At 40.7% G+C, this 17,767-nt stretch overlaps 1 protein-coding gene across 1 annotated transcript in view; it reads left to right on the top strand.

Moving 5' to 3' along the window:
• Positions 1-17,767, top strand: part of LOC109451675 (uncharacterized) — an 86,894-nt gene that overhangs the window by 26,997 nt on the left and 42,130 nt on the right. The window contains exon 4 of the mRNA XM_074324823.1: positions 6,375-6,437. Within this exon, the coding sequence (XP_074180924.1) occupies positions 6,375-6,437 (63 nt within the window). The remainder of the gene's footprint in view (positions 1-6,374; positions 6,438-17,767) is intronic.

Genomic DNA, 17,767 nt, shown 5'->3' on the forward strand with positions numbered 1-17,767 from the left:
GACCTTTGAGATTCTCTATTGGCCATGATAAATAGAGCCTTACTTATTTATCCCTCATTTCTCTGCACAACGGGATACTGTAAAAGCAATACAAAGACTGCAGAAACTTAAAATGGAACATTTACTGTTTCTACCTCAAGAAGTAACCCCTAAAAAAATTATCGTATATCTTTTTCGTGTGTGCTCTCTCCCTCTTTTTGTCTGTCTACAAACACACACACACACACACACACACGCACGCACTCTCTAATTCTTTATGTTGTGTCATTTATCTTTTTTCCACTTAATAATACATTAATACATTTTTAAAATATGTATATTATATGGTATGTTATGTAGATGTATTGTAATTTTACCAATTAGCCATTCACTCATGGACATTTTTATTATGGAATATTATATTTAGAAACAGGAATATATGACAAAATTATGTTATAAATGACAACTGAATGTCTGCCAGTGTCACAGTGTATTCATTTTTCAGCAGAATCAAGTCTGAATACTTTCTGTTCTAATGATGCTACTCAATGTTCACAGCAGGAAAGAACCCTTAAAGAAGGATCTTGTTTATGCTTATTCCTTCTAAGGAAACCATTTGTGTGTTTTAATTCTGGATTCATCAAGTCATTAGTGTTCAAATGTAGTTAAGAGCGTAAGTTCATTTCAAAAGCATGCTTGGAGTTTTGCAATGTTACAGGTCATAAAAACAACCAGACTGATTCAGTACTTCCTAATAACTAATCTCTTTAATCACTGTGTTACTTAAGTAAGTAAATAATTATTGTTTGCTATATAATAGAAACAGAATTGTAATTAATTAATTTCTAGTTCTTCCTTTCAGTGCTGTTGTGCTGGCACTGCCAGCCCCTCCCTGTCTACAGACCTACGAAGGAGGCCTCACAGCCTGGCGTCCTACTTAGGCCGCCACACTGCCGAGGGCCGCAGGAGAGGACTGTGGCCTGGTGGCCCCTCACTGTTCAACTTGACCTGGATACCTGTCCTCCACAGCGGCTTATCAGAACTAATCCCATCATGCAAAAACCTCTCCTAGTAAAGTCCCTTAGACCCTCAACTGCTGCTCTGAACATTTCACTGTTTGCTTGACCTGATGGAAACTTGAGTGCTTCCTATGGACACCACCTCCCCGGCATCCCTTTCCAGTGGATGCAGTTTATTATTGAAGTTCTGTTATTATTACTTCTTACAGTGCAAGTACCACAGACCTTAGAAATCGGGGTGAGTGTCCTCTTAGCACCCCATTGATGCTTCCAGATTGTATCTCTTCTTTCTCTCTTTAAACACCCAGCTCCTTTGAATCACATGCCTTTAGACTTTACCACCCCTCTCTGTTCTATTATCTACGGCCCAGGTCCTCCCCATTCACTGTGGACCAGACCACCTCCCTGCCTTCCTGTCACTAGTCCCTGGCATCATGCTTGGAGATTTGCATTCAGCACCTTGGCTGCTTTGATACTGGATTGGTTTTGTCCATCACAGTTGCCACTTGTACAGTTTTCACTTTGACCTTTCTGTTGCCAATAACTGGACTACCTCCAAAATCTTTATTTCAAGCATTTATCTTTTGACCAGTATCTTCCATGCCCCAGCTTCCCTACTCTAGTCTTCCCATTCCAACAGTTCTTCAAATTCATTTGGACCTTTAATTTGTTAATCACAATCTCTCTCTCTCTCTCTCTCTCTCTCTCTCTCTCTCTCCTCCTATCGTTAGTTCCCTCCATATCTGGCTTAGACTCTTCTTTCTGTCTTTATAAGCACACCCCTGCAAATATCCTCACCCTCTCCAGTCTCCCTCCCTCTCTCAAACCTGAGTAGCTAAATAATGTGGAGAAAAAAACACTCAAGCATGTTGTGGGGGCAGAGCCCCAGAAAGTAGTTTACAGGCTCTCGGCCTCACGTGGAGGAGTGCTGGCTCGGGTAGTAGATGGCCGTCAGCTGTGGCTGATTGGCCGTCAGCTGTAGCCAGTTAGCCAATTAGCCGCTAATATAACTGCTGCGGCTACGGAGGAAGAGAGAAGAGAAAAAGAATGGGGGCTAGCAAGAAGATGGTGGCTGGGCTGGCAAGCGTGGATGGCGGTTTGCGGACAGTGTGGATCCAGCCTCCAGTGAGAGTATAGTGCCGCCAGAGAGAATATAGTGGTATGACTCCCCTACTTATGGCTCCGTGGGTGTTCCTTTTTGGCCTCACCATGTCCTGCATTGTGTGGGGGGCGGGAGCAGAGACCCCGCAGGCCTCCCTGCACGACACATGGCGCAGCGAGCAGGGTCTCCTGCATGACACATGTTAGCTAGCTTCTCCTTAAACTCACAGTCACTGTACCATAACTCAGTTTCCTTAATACAGAGGGTGCCAAAGAAATGTATACACAGTTTAAGCAAGGAAAAAACTGTATTTAAATTGTAATACTCAATGTATACTGGTAACAAAAGATGAATGCAAGTCATGTGTATACGATTTTTTGGCACCCCCGGTACATTACTTTCCCCCTTCTCTACAGTGACTATTTTGCTTCTTTTCCTCTCTCGTCAATTGTCCTCACTTGTGTTGATCTGATGATCTTGTCTTATGTTATGCTTAATAAAGATGCATAATAAAGCAGAAACCCCCTTATCATTCTCTCACTGTTCCATCAAACAACTTGTAATCATAGTCTCCATTTCACTCCTGTCTCTGTGAATGAATCATTCCTGAGAGTGTGGACCAAAAAGCTCTCCTCTTGTGCCCCGGTCCCATCCCCTCTCACTTCTTTGGGACATGACTCCAGCAGTAGGTTGATGTCTGAGTACTCAGGCCCTGAGCGGGAATCTTGCCTGTGTCATCTCTAGGTGTATGAGCTTAGGAAAATTATGTAACTTCTCTCTGCCTCAATTGCCCCTCTGTAAAATGTGAGTGTTAATGAAATCTACCTCACCGAGTTGTGTAGCTTAAAGGAGTGAATGTAGGGAAATGCTTAGGGCAGGTGGAGGCTCAGGTGAGGGCCTCATCTGTCATCTGCCCCTCCCGCCTCCCGTGCTCAGCCCCGCCCTCTCCTGAATCCTTCCCAGCAGCTGGCAGACATGGTCTAGTCACTTCATTTCTTGAACAAACAGACAAACAAAACCTTCCCTTCTCTCCACATTTCCTCAGCCCCGCAACTACCACTTCATTTCTCTGCTCCTCTAAACAACAAAGCATCTTGATGCCACCTACTTTTGTTGGCCTTCAATCCTCTTTCTTTAGTCCAAGCCACTCTTATCTGGATTGCTGCAATGGTTTTATGGAACTTTCACTGTAAATCAGATAATGTCACTGAACTCTTTAAAAACCTCTCCCAGAAACAAAACCCACACTCTTATTCTGGCATATGAAGCCCTACAAGATCAGTATTGGTTAGATATTGCCACAATGATACTGAGGAACAAACCATCCTAAAAACTCTGGCTTAGAACAACTCTTTTCTCCTGGATCAGTCAGTTAGCCAGGGCGGCTTGCTGATTTGGGCTGGTTTGCTCACACGCCTGCAGGTTAGCTGAGGGCGGCCCGACTTAGGCTGTATGGACTGGGTAGCTCTGCTCCACCCTGCACGTAGGCTTGGGGCCATTCAGTTCCAGGTGTGTCTCATTCTCTGCTGGGGAGCTACCACAGGGAATGTAAGAGCACAAGAGTGCATACACAAGCATTTGAGCCCCGTTTTTGTGTCACATCTGCTGACAGCCCATTGACCAAAGAAAAGTTCATGGCAAAGCCGAAGTAAAGGGGTGGGGAAATATATTTCTTCTACATGAGAAGGATTGCAAAGTGACATGTCAAAGGACATGGGTATGTATGTGAGAGAGAGAGATTGAGAGACCAGGAGATTGAGAGATAGAGAGAGACAGAGATACTGGGGCTGGGCTAGTAACTCAGTTTACCACACCAGTTTCTGACATCTCACACCAGTTACCTCCTCATTCACAGTGCTGTAGCTGTGTGGGGCCTTCTCTTTGTTCGTTGAACACAACAAATTCCTTCCCACTCTAGGGCTATTTACACTATGTTGTACTATGCTATAAATATACTGGTAGCTTTAGCACTAGAGTTTGCTTTCCAGAGTATCCCAGTGACGTGACAACTATTTTCTTCATATTTTTAGTCCTTTATTTTATTTTTGATGATCATTAGAGCATTCATTGATTTGGGGATAGAGCTGAAAGACTTTCAGATTCACCAATGAATCAATGAAACATTTTTGTTTTCCTCTCATACTCTGAAACCTGCCAAAAGATGACAAACAAATTAATTTGCTCTCCATTTGCTCAATAGGAATAATGGACAGTGGGAAGAACACTCTTAGGGAAAAAAGAAGTTTAGTGGAACTTTTAGAATTTTGGAGTTACAATGACTTGGAAAGGTATTGTGACTATGGTGACCAGAAGTGGGGAGTTACCTATGATTGTGGCAGAAGCAGTGAATGTAGTTGATGTCTGGATCAGGAACAATCTGTGAATCCCCCTGGGTCCCTGTTGGAGACCAAAGGGCCTTAACCCCCTTGAAAGCCCTGGCTGAGTTTTATCAACTAGCAAGCTCATGTACACTATTTATTACCTGTCACATCTTGTTACTGATTAGCACTTACCCAACCAGGGTTCACCTGGAGCAGGCACCTGCCTCCTCATGTATAATGCTGTTACTGTCCAGGGATGCAGCTGCACTCTTGTGTAGCTCCACCTCCTCAGATCAGATGACCAGGCTTCTCTACCCCATGGGCCTCCTTATATCTCTCTGCAGCCCTGTCCTGTCAGTCGTCTCCCCTCCGGCCCCACCCACTCCATTCCTGGACCTATAAGAGAGTACAAGGGGTTGGGAGCATTCCAAAGGCAGGAAGTAGGGTTGATGAAGCTGATGGGCATGAGAGTAATTTGGAAGGGGCCTTGGTCTGGCTTATCTCACCCTTTGCTGCCCGTGTGACTGACTGATGTGGAAGCCCAGCAACAGCAGAAGCAGTTAACACAGATGGGTTCTACTGCAATGTTCTGCAGCCCCCACCCTCAGCCTTTCCTGCACCGCTGTGCACCCAGAGTTGCCAATCAGGATCAAATGAGATGATGTAGATGAGCCTATTTTATAAACTACAGTCCTAGGTGTAGGGTACTTTTAGAGCTTTCAGAAGACTGTATTATTTACAAACATTCATTGTCTTTGTAGAAGAATTGTTCATCCCATCCTATTGATAGCAGGCTTGGTCATGAGACTTGCTTTGGCCAATAACATGTGAGTGGACTTGGTGGGTTCATTTCTGGGCAGAAACTTAAAGAGCCAGCACATGGTTCCCTGTGTTCTGTCTTCCCCGCCTCTGTTTTTGTCACGATAGAGTCTCTGTCAGCTTAGGCTCCCTGTGATTTCAGTGAGCAGGCAAAGCCCATTGCTGGCCCTGGATGGATATGCACACGAGTGAGAAATAAATGTTGTTTGAAACTGTTTTCAGGTTGTTTGATAGCAGAATAGCCTAGCATAGCCAAACGGACACACAGCTAAGCCCTAGAAGTCTTAGGATGTTTCTGGAAATTGGCACTGAGTTGTGAAATGTAAAATGCTGCTATCATAACCAAGATTGAAACACTTAGAAAAAAGCCAAGAAAAATAATCTTTGGTTTCAGTTTAAACAGGAAAGAAAGCTGCCTTTTTACTCATTGTTGCATCTTTTATTTTTCTCCATATCTTGTGGTTTGGTCATTAGTAGGAGTGCAGTTCTTAGTTGGCATATACACATCCCAGTGTGCAGAAAATGCAATACAGTGTATTTATTTTTACAATTTCTCTACCTTTAGTGCACGCATTTGACCATTGCCCTTAAAAAACTGACCATTTCCCTTAAAAAAAAAATCACTTAATACATTTATACTCCATTATCTTTTCATGGAGTATTATGCAATTTGTTGAAAAATATCATCTATGAAATAGAATAGCTTGTTTGAAGGGCAGTTAATAATGTTACCACAGTTTATATGATAAAAATCATGCAATTTAAAAAAATAAGAAAAAAATCTAAAAAAACATTTATTTTGTTTTAAATTAAAGCTTCCTTAAACTATTATGCATTGTTTGTTTTTAAGTGAAAATAAAAATACTTTATAAATATTGTGGCCATTGAAATTCATTTCATGAAATAGATAATGATTCTTTGTAAATATGATTTTGTAAATCAGAGGTGTATGGGATTTAAAAAATTAATGTCATGTGGCTTGACCATGGAAAAATGGAATGAATGACTCTCCAATGTTGCTTTATATGTGTATATGTATATATGTGTATGTATATACTCATATAGTCTTTCATAGGTGTATGTATTGTGTGTGTGTGGAGAGAGAAAGATTCATTATTTTTTCTTTGTTTTTAGGATTTTTACTGTATTCTTGCACAGAGTCCAAGAACAATATCAAGAAACATGCAGCTTTCTAAGGTATGCATTTCTTATAGATAATTCTTGACATTTGAGAAGAAAGTTGCTGATAGATTCATTTGACATTTTTTATTAGAAATTAAGAGTAATCTCCTGTAAATACTTACTGTGGTGTAAGGCAGCAGGGTGCGTGGAAAGGTACATGGTCCTTGAAGACATATAGACTTGGATCTGAATTCCAGTGTTATCACTGATTTGTTATGTATTTGGGCAAGTTAATATAACCCTTCTAAGCCTCAGTTTTTTTTCATTTGTAAAATGGACATAGTACATTCCCCTATGTTGTAGATTAAATAGGATAAGACAGATTTTTTTTATCTTTGTTTTAATCAGTATACCTTGAAGAATGTCTTAGATTTAATAAAGTCAAAAAATATTTGTTGAACAAATTAGTGATTGAATGAATGAATAGCATAGGTAAAAATAGTAAAACAGTTATATAAATTCTATGAGTTTGCATCTATTTCTGGATTCCTTATTGTCTTCTACTGCTCTATTTCTGGAATACCACCAAATCAGGCAGTGCAGTCATCTGTCAGAAACCAGTAGCATATTGTGTGTGTGTGTTTAGAAGACAGTTCATTTTACGTTTTCATAATGCAAATACATCAGATGAGGTAATATATCTTCATGCTGTTAACCTACATATGATTCATGTATTTACCACAACTGATACCAGATCAGTTATATATGACATTACTTAAGAGTAAGTGCATGAATTAAGCTAGACTATAAGACAAGAAGTGGAAACATTTTTTAAATCAAGGACAATTATCACCAAGCAGCTGAGAGCCATATAGCTTAAAAGCAGCTCAATTGATTTTTTATTTCATTTATTTTTGGTTCTGTTATAGCAGTGTTTTGATAGCTTATTATGCTCCTGCCTGCCTCTCATAACCTGGAGTAAAGGCTCAGAGAAAGAGAAGAATAAGAACTATAGGATACTTTTGTGAGTAGGAACTCTGTAATCCGAAACGAGAGACAAGCCACAAACAAGTACTTTTCAATTAGTGTATCAATAAGGCCCTATGTAAAGTCTCAAACTGTGTAGCATGGACAATGGGAGAATGAGAGTAGATAATAAAGAACAAAATGTGTCGAAGTATACCACATTCAGAAGTCAAGGTAGGGAGAATGAAGGTTAATAGGCATTTTCAGGACAGGCTTCACCTATCAATCTTGAGGCAAGGGCGGTTGATCCCATGGTGGCATACTCAGATTACAGTCTTAATAGCGTCTTAGAAGCAGGAAAACCCCTGTGTATCTTTGCAAAGGACTAACCATTCCATGATATGTAATGTTAATTCTAAATGACAGGTAAGTACAACATTAGGCGCTGAAGCTCTGGTTAGCTGAAGTTCTGTGTTATTGCTTGAAGGGAGCAGTGCTGTTGCAGCTTGGGTATTTGCTCTCCAAGGTGATACTTTCCCTTCCAGGAAGGATCAGAAGATCCTTTGTGGAGGGTTTTGCTTTTGCTATTTTGGGGCCCGAGTCCTGTGCCCCATCTTATCCTGCAAAGACACTAAAGGTTTAGAGGAAGTACAATAGAAGCAGTGTGGCACGTTAGCAAGGACCTTGGCTTTTTAGTCCTGGTGTTGCCTCTGATTAGCCTGGATCTTCGGACAAGTTTCTGAATCCATTTTAGAGCATGTTTGGATATACGTGTATTAACCATGTTTCTAGCTTCTATAAACTTGATGCTATAACATCTGCCTTACATGTATATGCTATACACACCCTCTTCTGGACAACCCAGTAATATGCCTCAGTTACCTTGCTTCCTGCTTTCCTCATTCTGTCCCTGGTCCCCTCAGGGACATGCTTTTCCAATACAAACCAACCAATCCAGAGTCCAACCCCCAAGCATCTCCTTTATGAGGTTCTTACACTCTGGACCATTGTACACCTGCCCTAATGACATCGTGGCCAGGTACCAGACAACTGAGGATCGCTCCCGTGTCCCAGAGCTGGCTGAAATTATTCAAACTAACCAATACCAGACCTGTTTACCCTGCCTCACCTATTCCTTCCTGTGGAAACAACACTAAAGTCTCTTGCCCCGAGTCCCCTCATCCCTTCACTTCATGACCAACCCCAGTGCTTCTTCATGTGGCCCCCTCTTCTTGGAACTGTAACAGACTATCTTCCCAATGGTAGTTGTCTCTTGATCTGTTAGCCTCATTATACCTCAGTTTTTCTGTTAATATACTATATTTTTAAACAGTGAGGAGCTGACTCCACTCTATGTCCACTGAACTACAGTGGAGGCTCAAAAGGTTGAGAACTGTGAACTGTGGAGAAAGTGGTTTCAGGCCACAGGGCCTCTTGTCTTTGCTTAGCTCTGAACATCTGCTTCATTCCTCTTACTTCCTGAGGACCAGCTTCCTTTGTTGTCTTGGGCATGATTCATCCGAGTTTCCCTCAATTGGTACTCTTGGCTGACAAGACTTCTGATTCAGCATTCATATCTTACTGCCTGGGGCTTTCTCTGTCCCTCTTCCAAATTCCTGTGAGAAATAAAAAAAACTGATCAGGCCAGTCCCGCCTTGGGTCAGCTGTCCACTTATCAGCAGTAGCCAGAGGGTAGGACAAACATGGCTGCAGGGCTTACAGAGGACAAGTGAAAGGAGCAGGACCATGACTAATGTCCAGTACTTGAGAGTATTACACAGTATTCTTTCAAAAAATAATTAAAGGGATTCCGTTTGAAAAAATCATAAATAACTGAAAACATTACAAGTTATTATTCTTTAAGACCAGATTTGTTTAGTCAGATATCTCACCTCCCAAAAACAAAATCGAGAAGTCTAGGATGTCTAAGGCCAGTCTCCTAATAGGAATTATAAATTGATGACTTCTCAGAGGTGTAAAGCAAATACTCAGAAAAAGCTATACTTAGTGCTCGTATTGTAAGTAATGCCTTGAATTTCCATGGAAAGCTAAAACTTGGAAATTATTTCACAATAAAGGAAGAATTGTTTCAGAAACTAAGTTAAAACATTATGAAAGCCTAGCAAATATGTAAAAATAAACACCAGGTATGCTTATTAGAGTAGAAAAGGACTGTGTAGGTCAGGGAAAAGGTGTTTATAGCAATTTGGTTAAGATTAAAAAATCCAACATTAGAACTTATAATTTTAAAAAATGAGGTGCTTTAATTATTTTAGCTTCAAGAAGCATTCTGAAAATGATAAAAATAAAGTACAGTGGAGTTCCTTTGTTATTGGCTGAATGTTTGTATCCCCTTGCAAATTCATTTGTTGAAGCCCAAAACCTCCAGTGTGGCTATATTTGGGGATGGGGCCCCTTAGGACGTATTTAAAGTTGAATGAGGCCATAAATGTGTTGCCCTAATCTGACAAGTTTAGTGTCTTTATAAGAAGAGATACCAGAGATGTGGCTTGTGCATTCTCTCTCTGCTCACGCACTGAGGAAAGGCCACGTGAGGTCACAGCAAGAAGGTGGCCATCTACAAGCCAGGAAGAGAGCCCTCACCAGAAACCGAATCAGCCAGCACCTTGATCTTGGACTTCTAGTCTCCAGAACTGTTAGGAGATAAATTGCTGTTGTTTAAACAGTCCAGTCTATGGTATTTTGTTATGACAGACTGAGCAGACAAGGACATCCTTCAAATCTTTTTTGCCATGCAATTTGTTATTCAAATATTATTGTTGTGTTCTCTATGAGTTTTTCCCAGGCCAAAACAAAAGAACCTGCATTGTTTCCCAGAGAACTCTGGGAAAGGAAGCAAATATATTTCTCTTTAAAATGTGTAAATGGTGGCAAGATCTCTCCTAAATCAGTTAGAGGTAATGTGCCTCTGCTTGCCCCAGGAGGGTATATGGATGAGGAGACTTTGTTGTAGTGTATGATGGCCAAAATTTGAGTTGAGGTGTTTTTTCACTTAAATATACTTTAGGAGTTACATATTTATCTCTTTGGAAATGCAAATCTCAAGCCCATAAGCCCCACAGCCGCTTTTCCTAGTTCTGCTCAGTTGTTTCTTATTGGAGCCTAAATCTGAGCCTTGGATTATTTGAAGACACATGGACAGTCACAGGAATAAAAGGCCATTGCCATCTCAACAATCCATGACCCTGTCATATGACTGTGTGAAGGAACAGGGACCGTACAAGATAGACTTGTGGACTGAGAGGTGGTAGAGGCCCTTGGACCTGGTACAAGTGATTGGTTCAGAGACTGGAGTGGAGTTTGGCCACAGATTGCTCCCTTATTCAGATTCTATCATCCAGGGAACAAAGTCCAAATTCCCACAACTTTTCATCAGAGGTTGGCCTATGGGCCATTTCTGGCCTGCAGACTTTATTTTTTATTTTTTTGGAAATTTGCTAACATTTAAAAATCAACCTTTTTGGCTTCTCTTAAAAAAAAAGAAAAAGAAAAAGTAACTGGGTGTGAATAAGGTATACCCCTGGGAACAAGTCATAAGGTCTGTAGGTCCCCAGCCTCTACCACTTCCTAATGTCTTTTACCTGCCCATTCTACTCATTCGTGGTGCTTGTGGGTCATTTGAGATCGGAGACCTTTGTTCTAAAGCAGGGGTGTCCAAACTTTTCTCAATGTTTTTCACCAAGGGCCATATGCGGTAATATACACAAACAGCCGGGCCACTCACTCGAGGTGAAGTACATATTGCCTCACCTGGTTTATTTAAGTAAACTAAATATATTTTTGGAATTTGCTGCGGGCCAATTAAAAATGGATTGCGGGCCGCAGTTGGCCCATGGGCCGCAGTTTGGACACCCCTGCTCTAAAGCAACCTTCTTCTTTTTCTCATAAGCCATTGGGCAGCTGTATCAGAGCAACAGGCTCAAACAATGTAAATTAGTCAACTTTAGTCACTGTTCACAAATAAAAGATGAAAGGGCTTCTATTAGAATAGTTGTTTCTGTGTAAAATAGACAAATAAAAACTCTACCTTGGGGAAACACAAACCCATCCCTGGGCAGAAAGATTCAGTCTCTGGATGAAAATTGAACTTTGCAACTTCAAAACTAGTATTGCTTTTCTACTTGATATTTAGAAACCTCTTAGATTTTATTAAATGAGGCACAAGTAAGCAAACTCCTTAGCTCCTCTGAGGACTCAGCAGTACTCATCGGTGGCATGGATGAGGGTGTAAACAAAGGCAGGAGAGAAGGAGTTACTAGGTAGGGAATGAAAAGGGGCAGAGAAGAGAGAGGACAAGAATGAGGGAAAACTGAAAGAGAGGGGAAGAAAGGCGAGGGGATGAGCATCAGAGGGTTCCATTCCCAGTTCTTTCAGAGCCATGTTGGAATTCACTTTGTTCTGAACTGTTACTGCTAATTTATCCACCAGGTGGTGCTCTGAAATACCAAATAAACATCAGTCCTGAATTTAAAAATTACGTTGCCTGGATGAGGTTATCAGAACTGGAGAGTACACATGCCTGACTACTCTTTATTTGAAAATGTATATATTACATAATTCATAAAATATTTTTATTAGAAGGATGAAGTTTAGGAGGACAGTTGGAGGCATTTAAATTATTTTCAGTTTTTATTAAAAAGAAACAATGTCTTTATTCTTTATAAAGTATAAATTTTAAAAATCAAGAGAATTACAGTGAATATTTGTATTAAAAATTCTGTATGTTTTCATACCCTCCTCCCAGTTTCTTAGGACTGAAGCTGGTCCCCCGTTAGAGCCACGTGTCCCCACTGTGTGTCTGTGGGATGCTGAAAAGAGTTCACTGGAGGAATGAATGTTTTCTGCATTCAGCCTGGGCTCACCAAGCACACCCTGGCTCCATTTGCCAAGTTTTGGTCCCTGTTTTTGATACACCTCCATCCTCTGGGTTCCCTCAGAAGCTGAGGTCTGGCTTCTTCACCCAGCACCCTGTTTTCCTCTTGGCTATCTTCAAACACCATTCCCAGATAGGTCTGCCTCTATTCCTTTTCCCATAGCCACTGGAAGTGAATTTAGACTCTTGAAAAAAAGTCTCTAATTTATGACGCAACCTAAAGGGGCAAAAATAAAGGACCCAAGGAGAAACATGCATTGGAGACCCTGTTCTCAAAGATTTGGCATTAAATCATCATATGACAAATGACAGAACAAATACAGCAACAATATCTTTGCAGTCAGCCTGTCCTGAGTTCAAATTCTGACTACCCCACATTACCTGTGTGGTTATGGCAAAACTAGATAGCCTCTTTGAACCTTAGTTCTCGCTTCTGTGTTATGGGGATGATAATTCGTACTTTGCATGGTTGTTGTGGGGATTAAAAGCACCTTGGTTAGGAGTCTACCCATCAATTTCAGTGCCCTCTCCATTCCCTTCCTTACCTTATGTTACCTGTGCTCCATCTCAAAACGTGTACTCCATTGCTAGTAACAGAGGCACTGCTGTGCTCCCCTGTGCTCACTCCTGCCTTGATAATCTGCTCCCACACTTTTCCTGATGCTGACCACTGCCTGGCTCTCTGCCATCTTGCGGCTTCCAGTTCCTCATTGCCTTGTGCTCTGGGATGCTGGGACAGCCACCTGATAACGTGGTTTTCTGTGCCTCTCTGTAGCCAGTTGCCTGCCTGCTTTCTGCAGTGGCTAATATCCCTAACCGTATGCTCTCTGGGTACATCCTCCACTCCCCTTTTCCCAGTGAGATCCCCATTCCTGCTGTTAGGTTAACTTCCTAAGTAGTTGCCCTACTGTGAAGACCTCCTCTACATCACTGGGCCCGATGCTTTAGGAAAAGAGCTGTCCAGCTGCGCTGTGCAGAGCCTGTCTTTGCCTCCTGGGCATGTGCAGAAAGGTGGTGATTTCTAAATTAGACTTGAGAGGTGGTCTGTCTGTCCTGACAGAGAAGGCCGGCCTTTGCTGTTACAGCTTGATGAGCCGTGAAGCTGCTCCTGGGAGGGTTGCAACCCGTCATAAAACCCTGGTCCTTTCAGGGCAAGAGTCCACCTCAGGGAGCCCCAGACAGCATTGCCAAGGTTATAAAAGGAGGTAAGAAGGGTGAGGTGAGGTGATCAACAGAAGACAGAGTAAAGAACTCAGAAGTTGTGTGTCTTGAGAGCAGGTGGTTCAGGCCCAAGGCCAAATATACTGACTGAGTTACAGGAGCCCGTGGAACTAGGAAGCTGCCCGTTAGGAGACAGGTTACTGTTACTATCCTGGTGTAGCAGGACATTCCTATTTACATGTATTTAAAAACCAATTCAGTAGTTCCTGGACATAATTTTCTACTATATTTCCAAAACTGTTGTTATGCTAAAAGCCCTATAAAAAGTTCATTTATCTGAATTATATTTTATTTTCCAAAGTTGTATAACTACAAATGGTTTTTCTGCTGTGAAGAACTCACTCTGTTTTGTTAAAGTGTAACCTTATCAGATTTTACATTAAATGCTTAAAATCCAAGTATTTAAAATTCTGAGGAAATAACATATTTAAATAGAAACTTTGTTAATGTGCCACTTTATTAATGGTGGTAATGGTTGTGAAAATCTACTTTTCATAAATAGTATTCCTAATCACAGATACAGAAGTATTGTAGTAATTGGCATTTGATCAAGTTCTTCCCCTCCCCCCCATTTATTTTAGCTTTTACTTCCCTTGCCTTTGAGGTCAAATTCATAAAATCATCTTTGATCCCAAGGTCCATAAGTTTAGTACCTATGTTTTTTTTTATATGCAGTTTATTGTTTCAGGTCTTATGTTTAGTTCTTTGATCCATTTTTAGTTCATTTTGGTCCATGGTGACAGATAGCAGTCTAGTTTCTTTCTATTGCATGTGGTTTTCCTATTCTTCCAGCACCATTTATTGACTAAGTTTTTTTTTTTTTTTCCTCCATGGTATGTCTTTGGCTCCTCTGTCAAAAATTATCTGTCCATATCTATGTGGGTTTATTTCTGTGTTCTCAATTCTATTCCATTGGCCTGTGTGTATGGTTTTCTGCCAGTACCATGCTGTTTTGATTATTGTTGCCCTGTAGTACAAGCTGAAGTCAGGGAGTGTGATACCTCCAGCATCAAGTTCTTGATCAAGTTCTTAATGAAAATTGTATCTCCAAAACTTGAGTCTGCTCTCCATAAACAGCAACAACTATTGAAACAATAAAGCAAAATGCTATGGTTCCAGTGATCCTGATGTCATAGTTTTAGGGAAGCCAAACTAAGAGGCTTCAATTTGCCAAAGCCATTTCTTTTTAATCTCCTCCAGCAAGTAAGTCCAGTAACAGCTCTGTAGTTTATTCCAAATTACACATGCAACCATTCTTTCTCTTTTATTATGCTGAATGCTTTTTTCCCCCTGAATACCACATGTGGGATACAATTAGATCAGGTTTTTTTACATTTTTTATTAGTTTCAGGTGCACAAAACATGTAATAGTTAGACATTTATCATTTATATCCCTCACTGTGTCAACCCCCCTCCTCCCATCCACTATCCCTCTGACATCGCACACAGCCATTACATTTGCACTGTCTCCATTCCTAATGCTGTACTCCGCTTCTTGTAACTATATACATAATATATAAATATATATATATATACACATATACATACACATACATATATATATATACACATATGTATATACATACATATATAAACTTGTAGTTGACATTCATCATTGTTCAGCCTCAGCTTCAGGTGTACAGTGCAGTGATCAGGCATCTACATCTTCCCTGAGGTGGTCTCCCTAACAAGACAAGTGTCCATCGGATACCCTACAAAATAGATCAGTTTTGATAATAAGGGGTTATTGGTTTTATTTTAAAGTTTGCTTAACAGGGAATTTAAAACTCAATGTAAAGGATGGATTTTAAGGGCAAGCCCAACAAGCCAGTTTCAAAGAGTCGCACACTGTAAGATAATATAACAGTCTCCAAATGACAAAGTTATAGAAAAGAACAGACCAATGGTTGTCCAGGCCAGTGTTTGGGATATAACACCAGGGGGTTCTCTGTAGTGATGGAACAGTTCTATATCCTGATCGAGGTGTTGATTACTTGGCTCTCCACATGTGATAAAACTTCATAGAACAATAAACCAAAAAAGAAAAGAAAAAAGTTTATATGAAATCTGAATAAGATCTGTACCTGTTAATGATATTGAATAATGTCAATATCCTGGTTTTGACAATCTGCGAAGGCGATATAACATATTGTTATTTGAGGAAGCTGCATTCAAGGTACATGGGAACACTGTACTTCCTACACAGTTTCTCGTGAGCCTTAAACTATCTCAAAAAAAGTTTAAATCAGTGGAAAGAAGTTATTAAATATCTGAAGGGTTTCTTTCTTTCTTTTGAAATACCAGAATGTAAGTTCTTTGACAACTTTTGTAAGTCAGTGACACTAAGTGCTTTAGGAAAAAAAGGCAGGTTTGCAATAACCCATAGGAATTTTCCAATACCATTTCCTAAATTACGTTCCCTTTTAGTATTAGTTTCTTCTCTCTCTCCTGTTCATCCAGTTTCTGTCACTCCTTTCTAATACCTGACAACTCTCTGCTTCTCATTTCCTCCTGTCTTCTATTCCTTGTGCATAATATAATCTCCTTATTATCCCCACGAAACCCAAAATCAGGCCAGTCACTTCCATTTATAGTTATGGTCTATGTGTACTTCCGTATATTTCTGGAGAGAGGAGGGGGTGTTAGAAGAATCCTAATGAGCAGGGGTAGGTGAGACAGAGAAGAGAATTTGTATTTATTCTTTACTTAGGGTACAAGTCTCAAATGTAAATCTCTGAATTGTTCCTTTGCATGGCAAAAATGTATCTAGGTTAAAAAACAAACAAATGAATACATTTGCTTCAGTTGCCCCCAAGTCCCTCAATAGCTCACTTTTAGAAATATGCTTCAGGAGGCACGTGGGAAGGGACCAAAATAAACAAGAAATAGTATGGTAATATTGTCTGAAACATTGGCCTTAGTTAAAATGAGGTCACACTCAGAATTGATCATCTTCTCATTCCAATGCAAAACCTCTTGGTACTACAGAGGTTAAAGTAGATTTTCCCAGAGTTGTGGGGTTGATATGATACTGAATCTCAACAATAATCCCTAGTTGATGTTGATTCTATCCTTAACAGGAAAAACAAATTGTGGGTACAAAAGAAGATTCTCATTGACAATCAAGAATAATTCTCCATTGCTTCATTATAAAAACAAACTTTGGAGATTCTTGGAAATGGCTTGCTAACTCCAGTTTTCTTTGTAGTTTTGGCCACTCTCAACTCTTTTTCAAAGCCTTTGGAAGTTTTGGGGTCAAGGGAAGGCCAGAATAAAAATTATAATTGCAGCTACGTGGAATGCCTGTATGGAATGGAGAATATGACTTCTTTTATTAAATATGACACAAGAAATAATTACCTCGTGGACCCTGCTATCTATGGGTATATAATACAGTTTGGTGTTATGGAGTAGTAGATGATGAATCATGAAATTAACATTTATGAGACATTAATCAGGCTCTTTCTAATATCATTCAGTGCCTGCCTGTCTTCTCTGCCTTTCATTGAATTTCACATGAAGAAAAAACTTGCCCTGGTTTGAATGAACCTTATAAAAATGAGTGCAAAGTCTCCCTGGATGGGGTTTGTGTTGATTTAGGTCATGTTGTCAGCCCCACCCCCGATGTCCTGACCCAGAACCTGGAGGAGAAGGGCTTGGGACTCTGTATTTTTAATGAGTGTACCTGATGACTTTTTATGACTAAGTTTGGAAAACACTGTTTTAGTCCAACCCTGTCTGGCGCCAGAATTCAAGTTCTCTTATCCAAGAGTCAGAACAAGGCTGAGAAGCAGGGCTTTTTGGATTCAGAAGCGTTGCATAAATAGTGTATCAAGGAGGAACCTGGAAGCAAGATTCAGCCTTAAGAATTAGGACTTTCGGGTTCTAGATGTGGGAATTTGGGCTCCAGTGAACTGAACTGTTCAAGGCAGGGCTCTACTGCTGTGGGAAACAAGAGCAGGTCCTGAGAGACAAAATGATCAGTCAAGCTCCTTGGCCATAGTAGTTGAGTGTGGTGGCAAACCGCTTCCAGCCCTCTCGGTGCAAATGAAAGTTGTAGGCTTATGTGATATTCCTGTCTGATGGAAGCCGTGGGGGAAGGCCACACCCTCATGGGTAAGCAGCGGGTGGCATCGTTCTTGAAAAGGATCTTGTTATTGGATGGCAGCCAGTGAGGTAAATGGAAGGTCCTCAGGAAACCAAAATTCACCAAGGAAGAAGTGAGGGGACTCTGATTTCGATCAAGGCTTTATTCTTTGGGTCCAGATGTAAAAGGGTTTGGGTGTCCTTGAAGCTTCACCCTCTTCAGTTCCTCAGGGTCATG

Source organism: Rhinolophus sinicus, linkage group LG02 (genome assembly GCF_036562045.2).
Source record: "Rhinolophus sinicus isolate RSC01 linkage group LG02, ASM3656204v1, whole genome shotgun sequence".
NCBI classification, from domain to species: domain Eukaryota; kingdom Metazoa; phylum Chordata; class Mammalia; order Chiroptera; family Rhinolophidae; genus Rhinolophus; species Rhinolophus sinicus.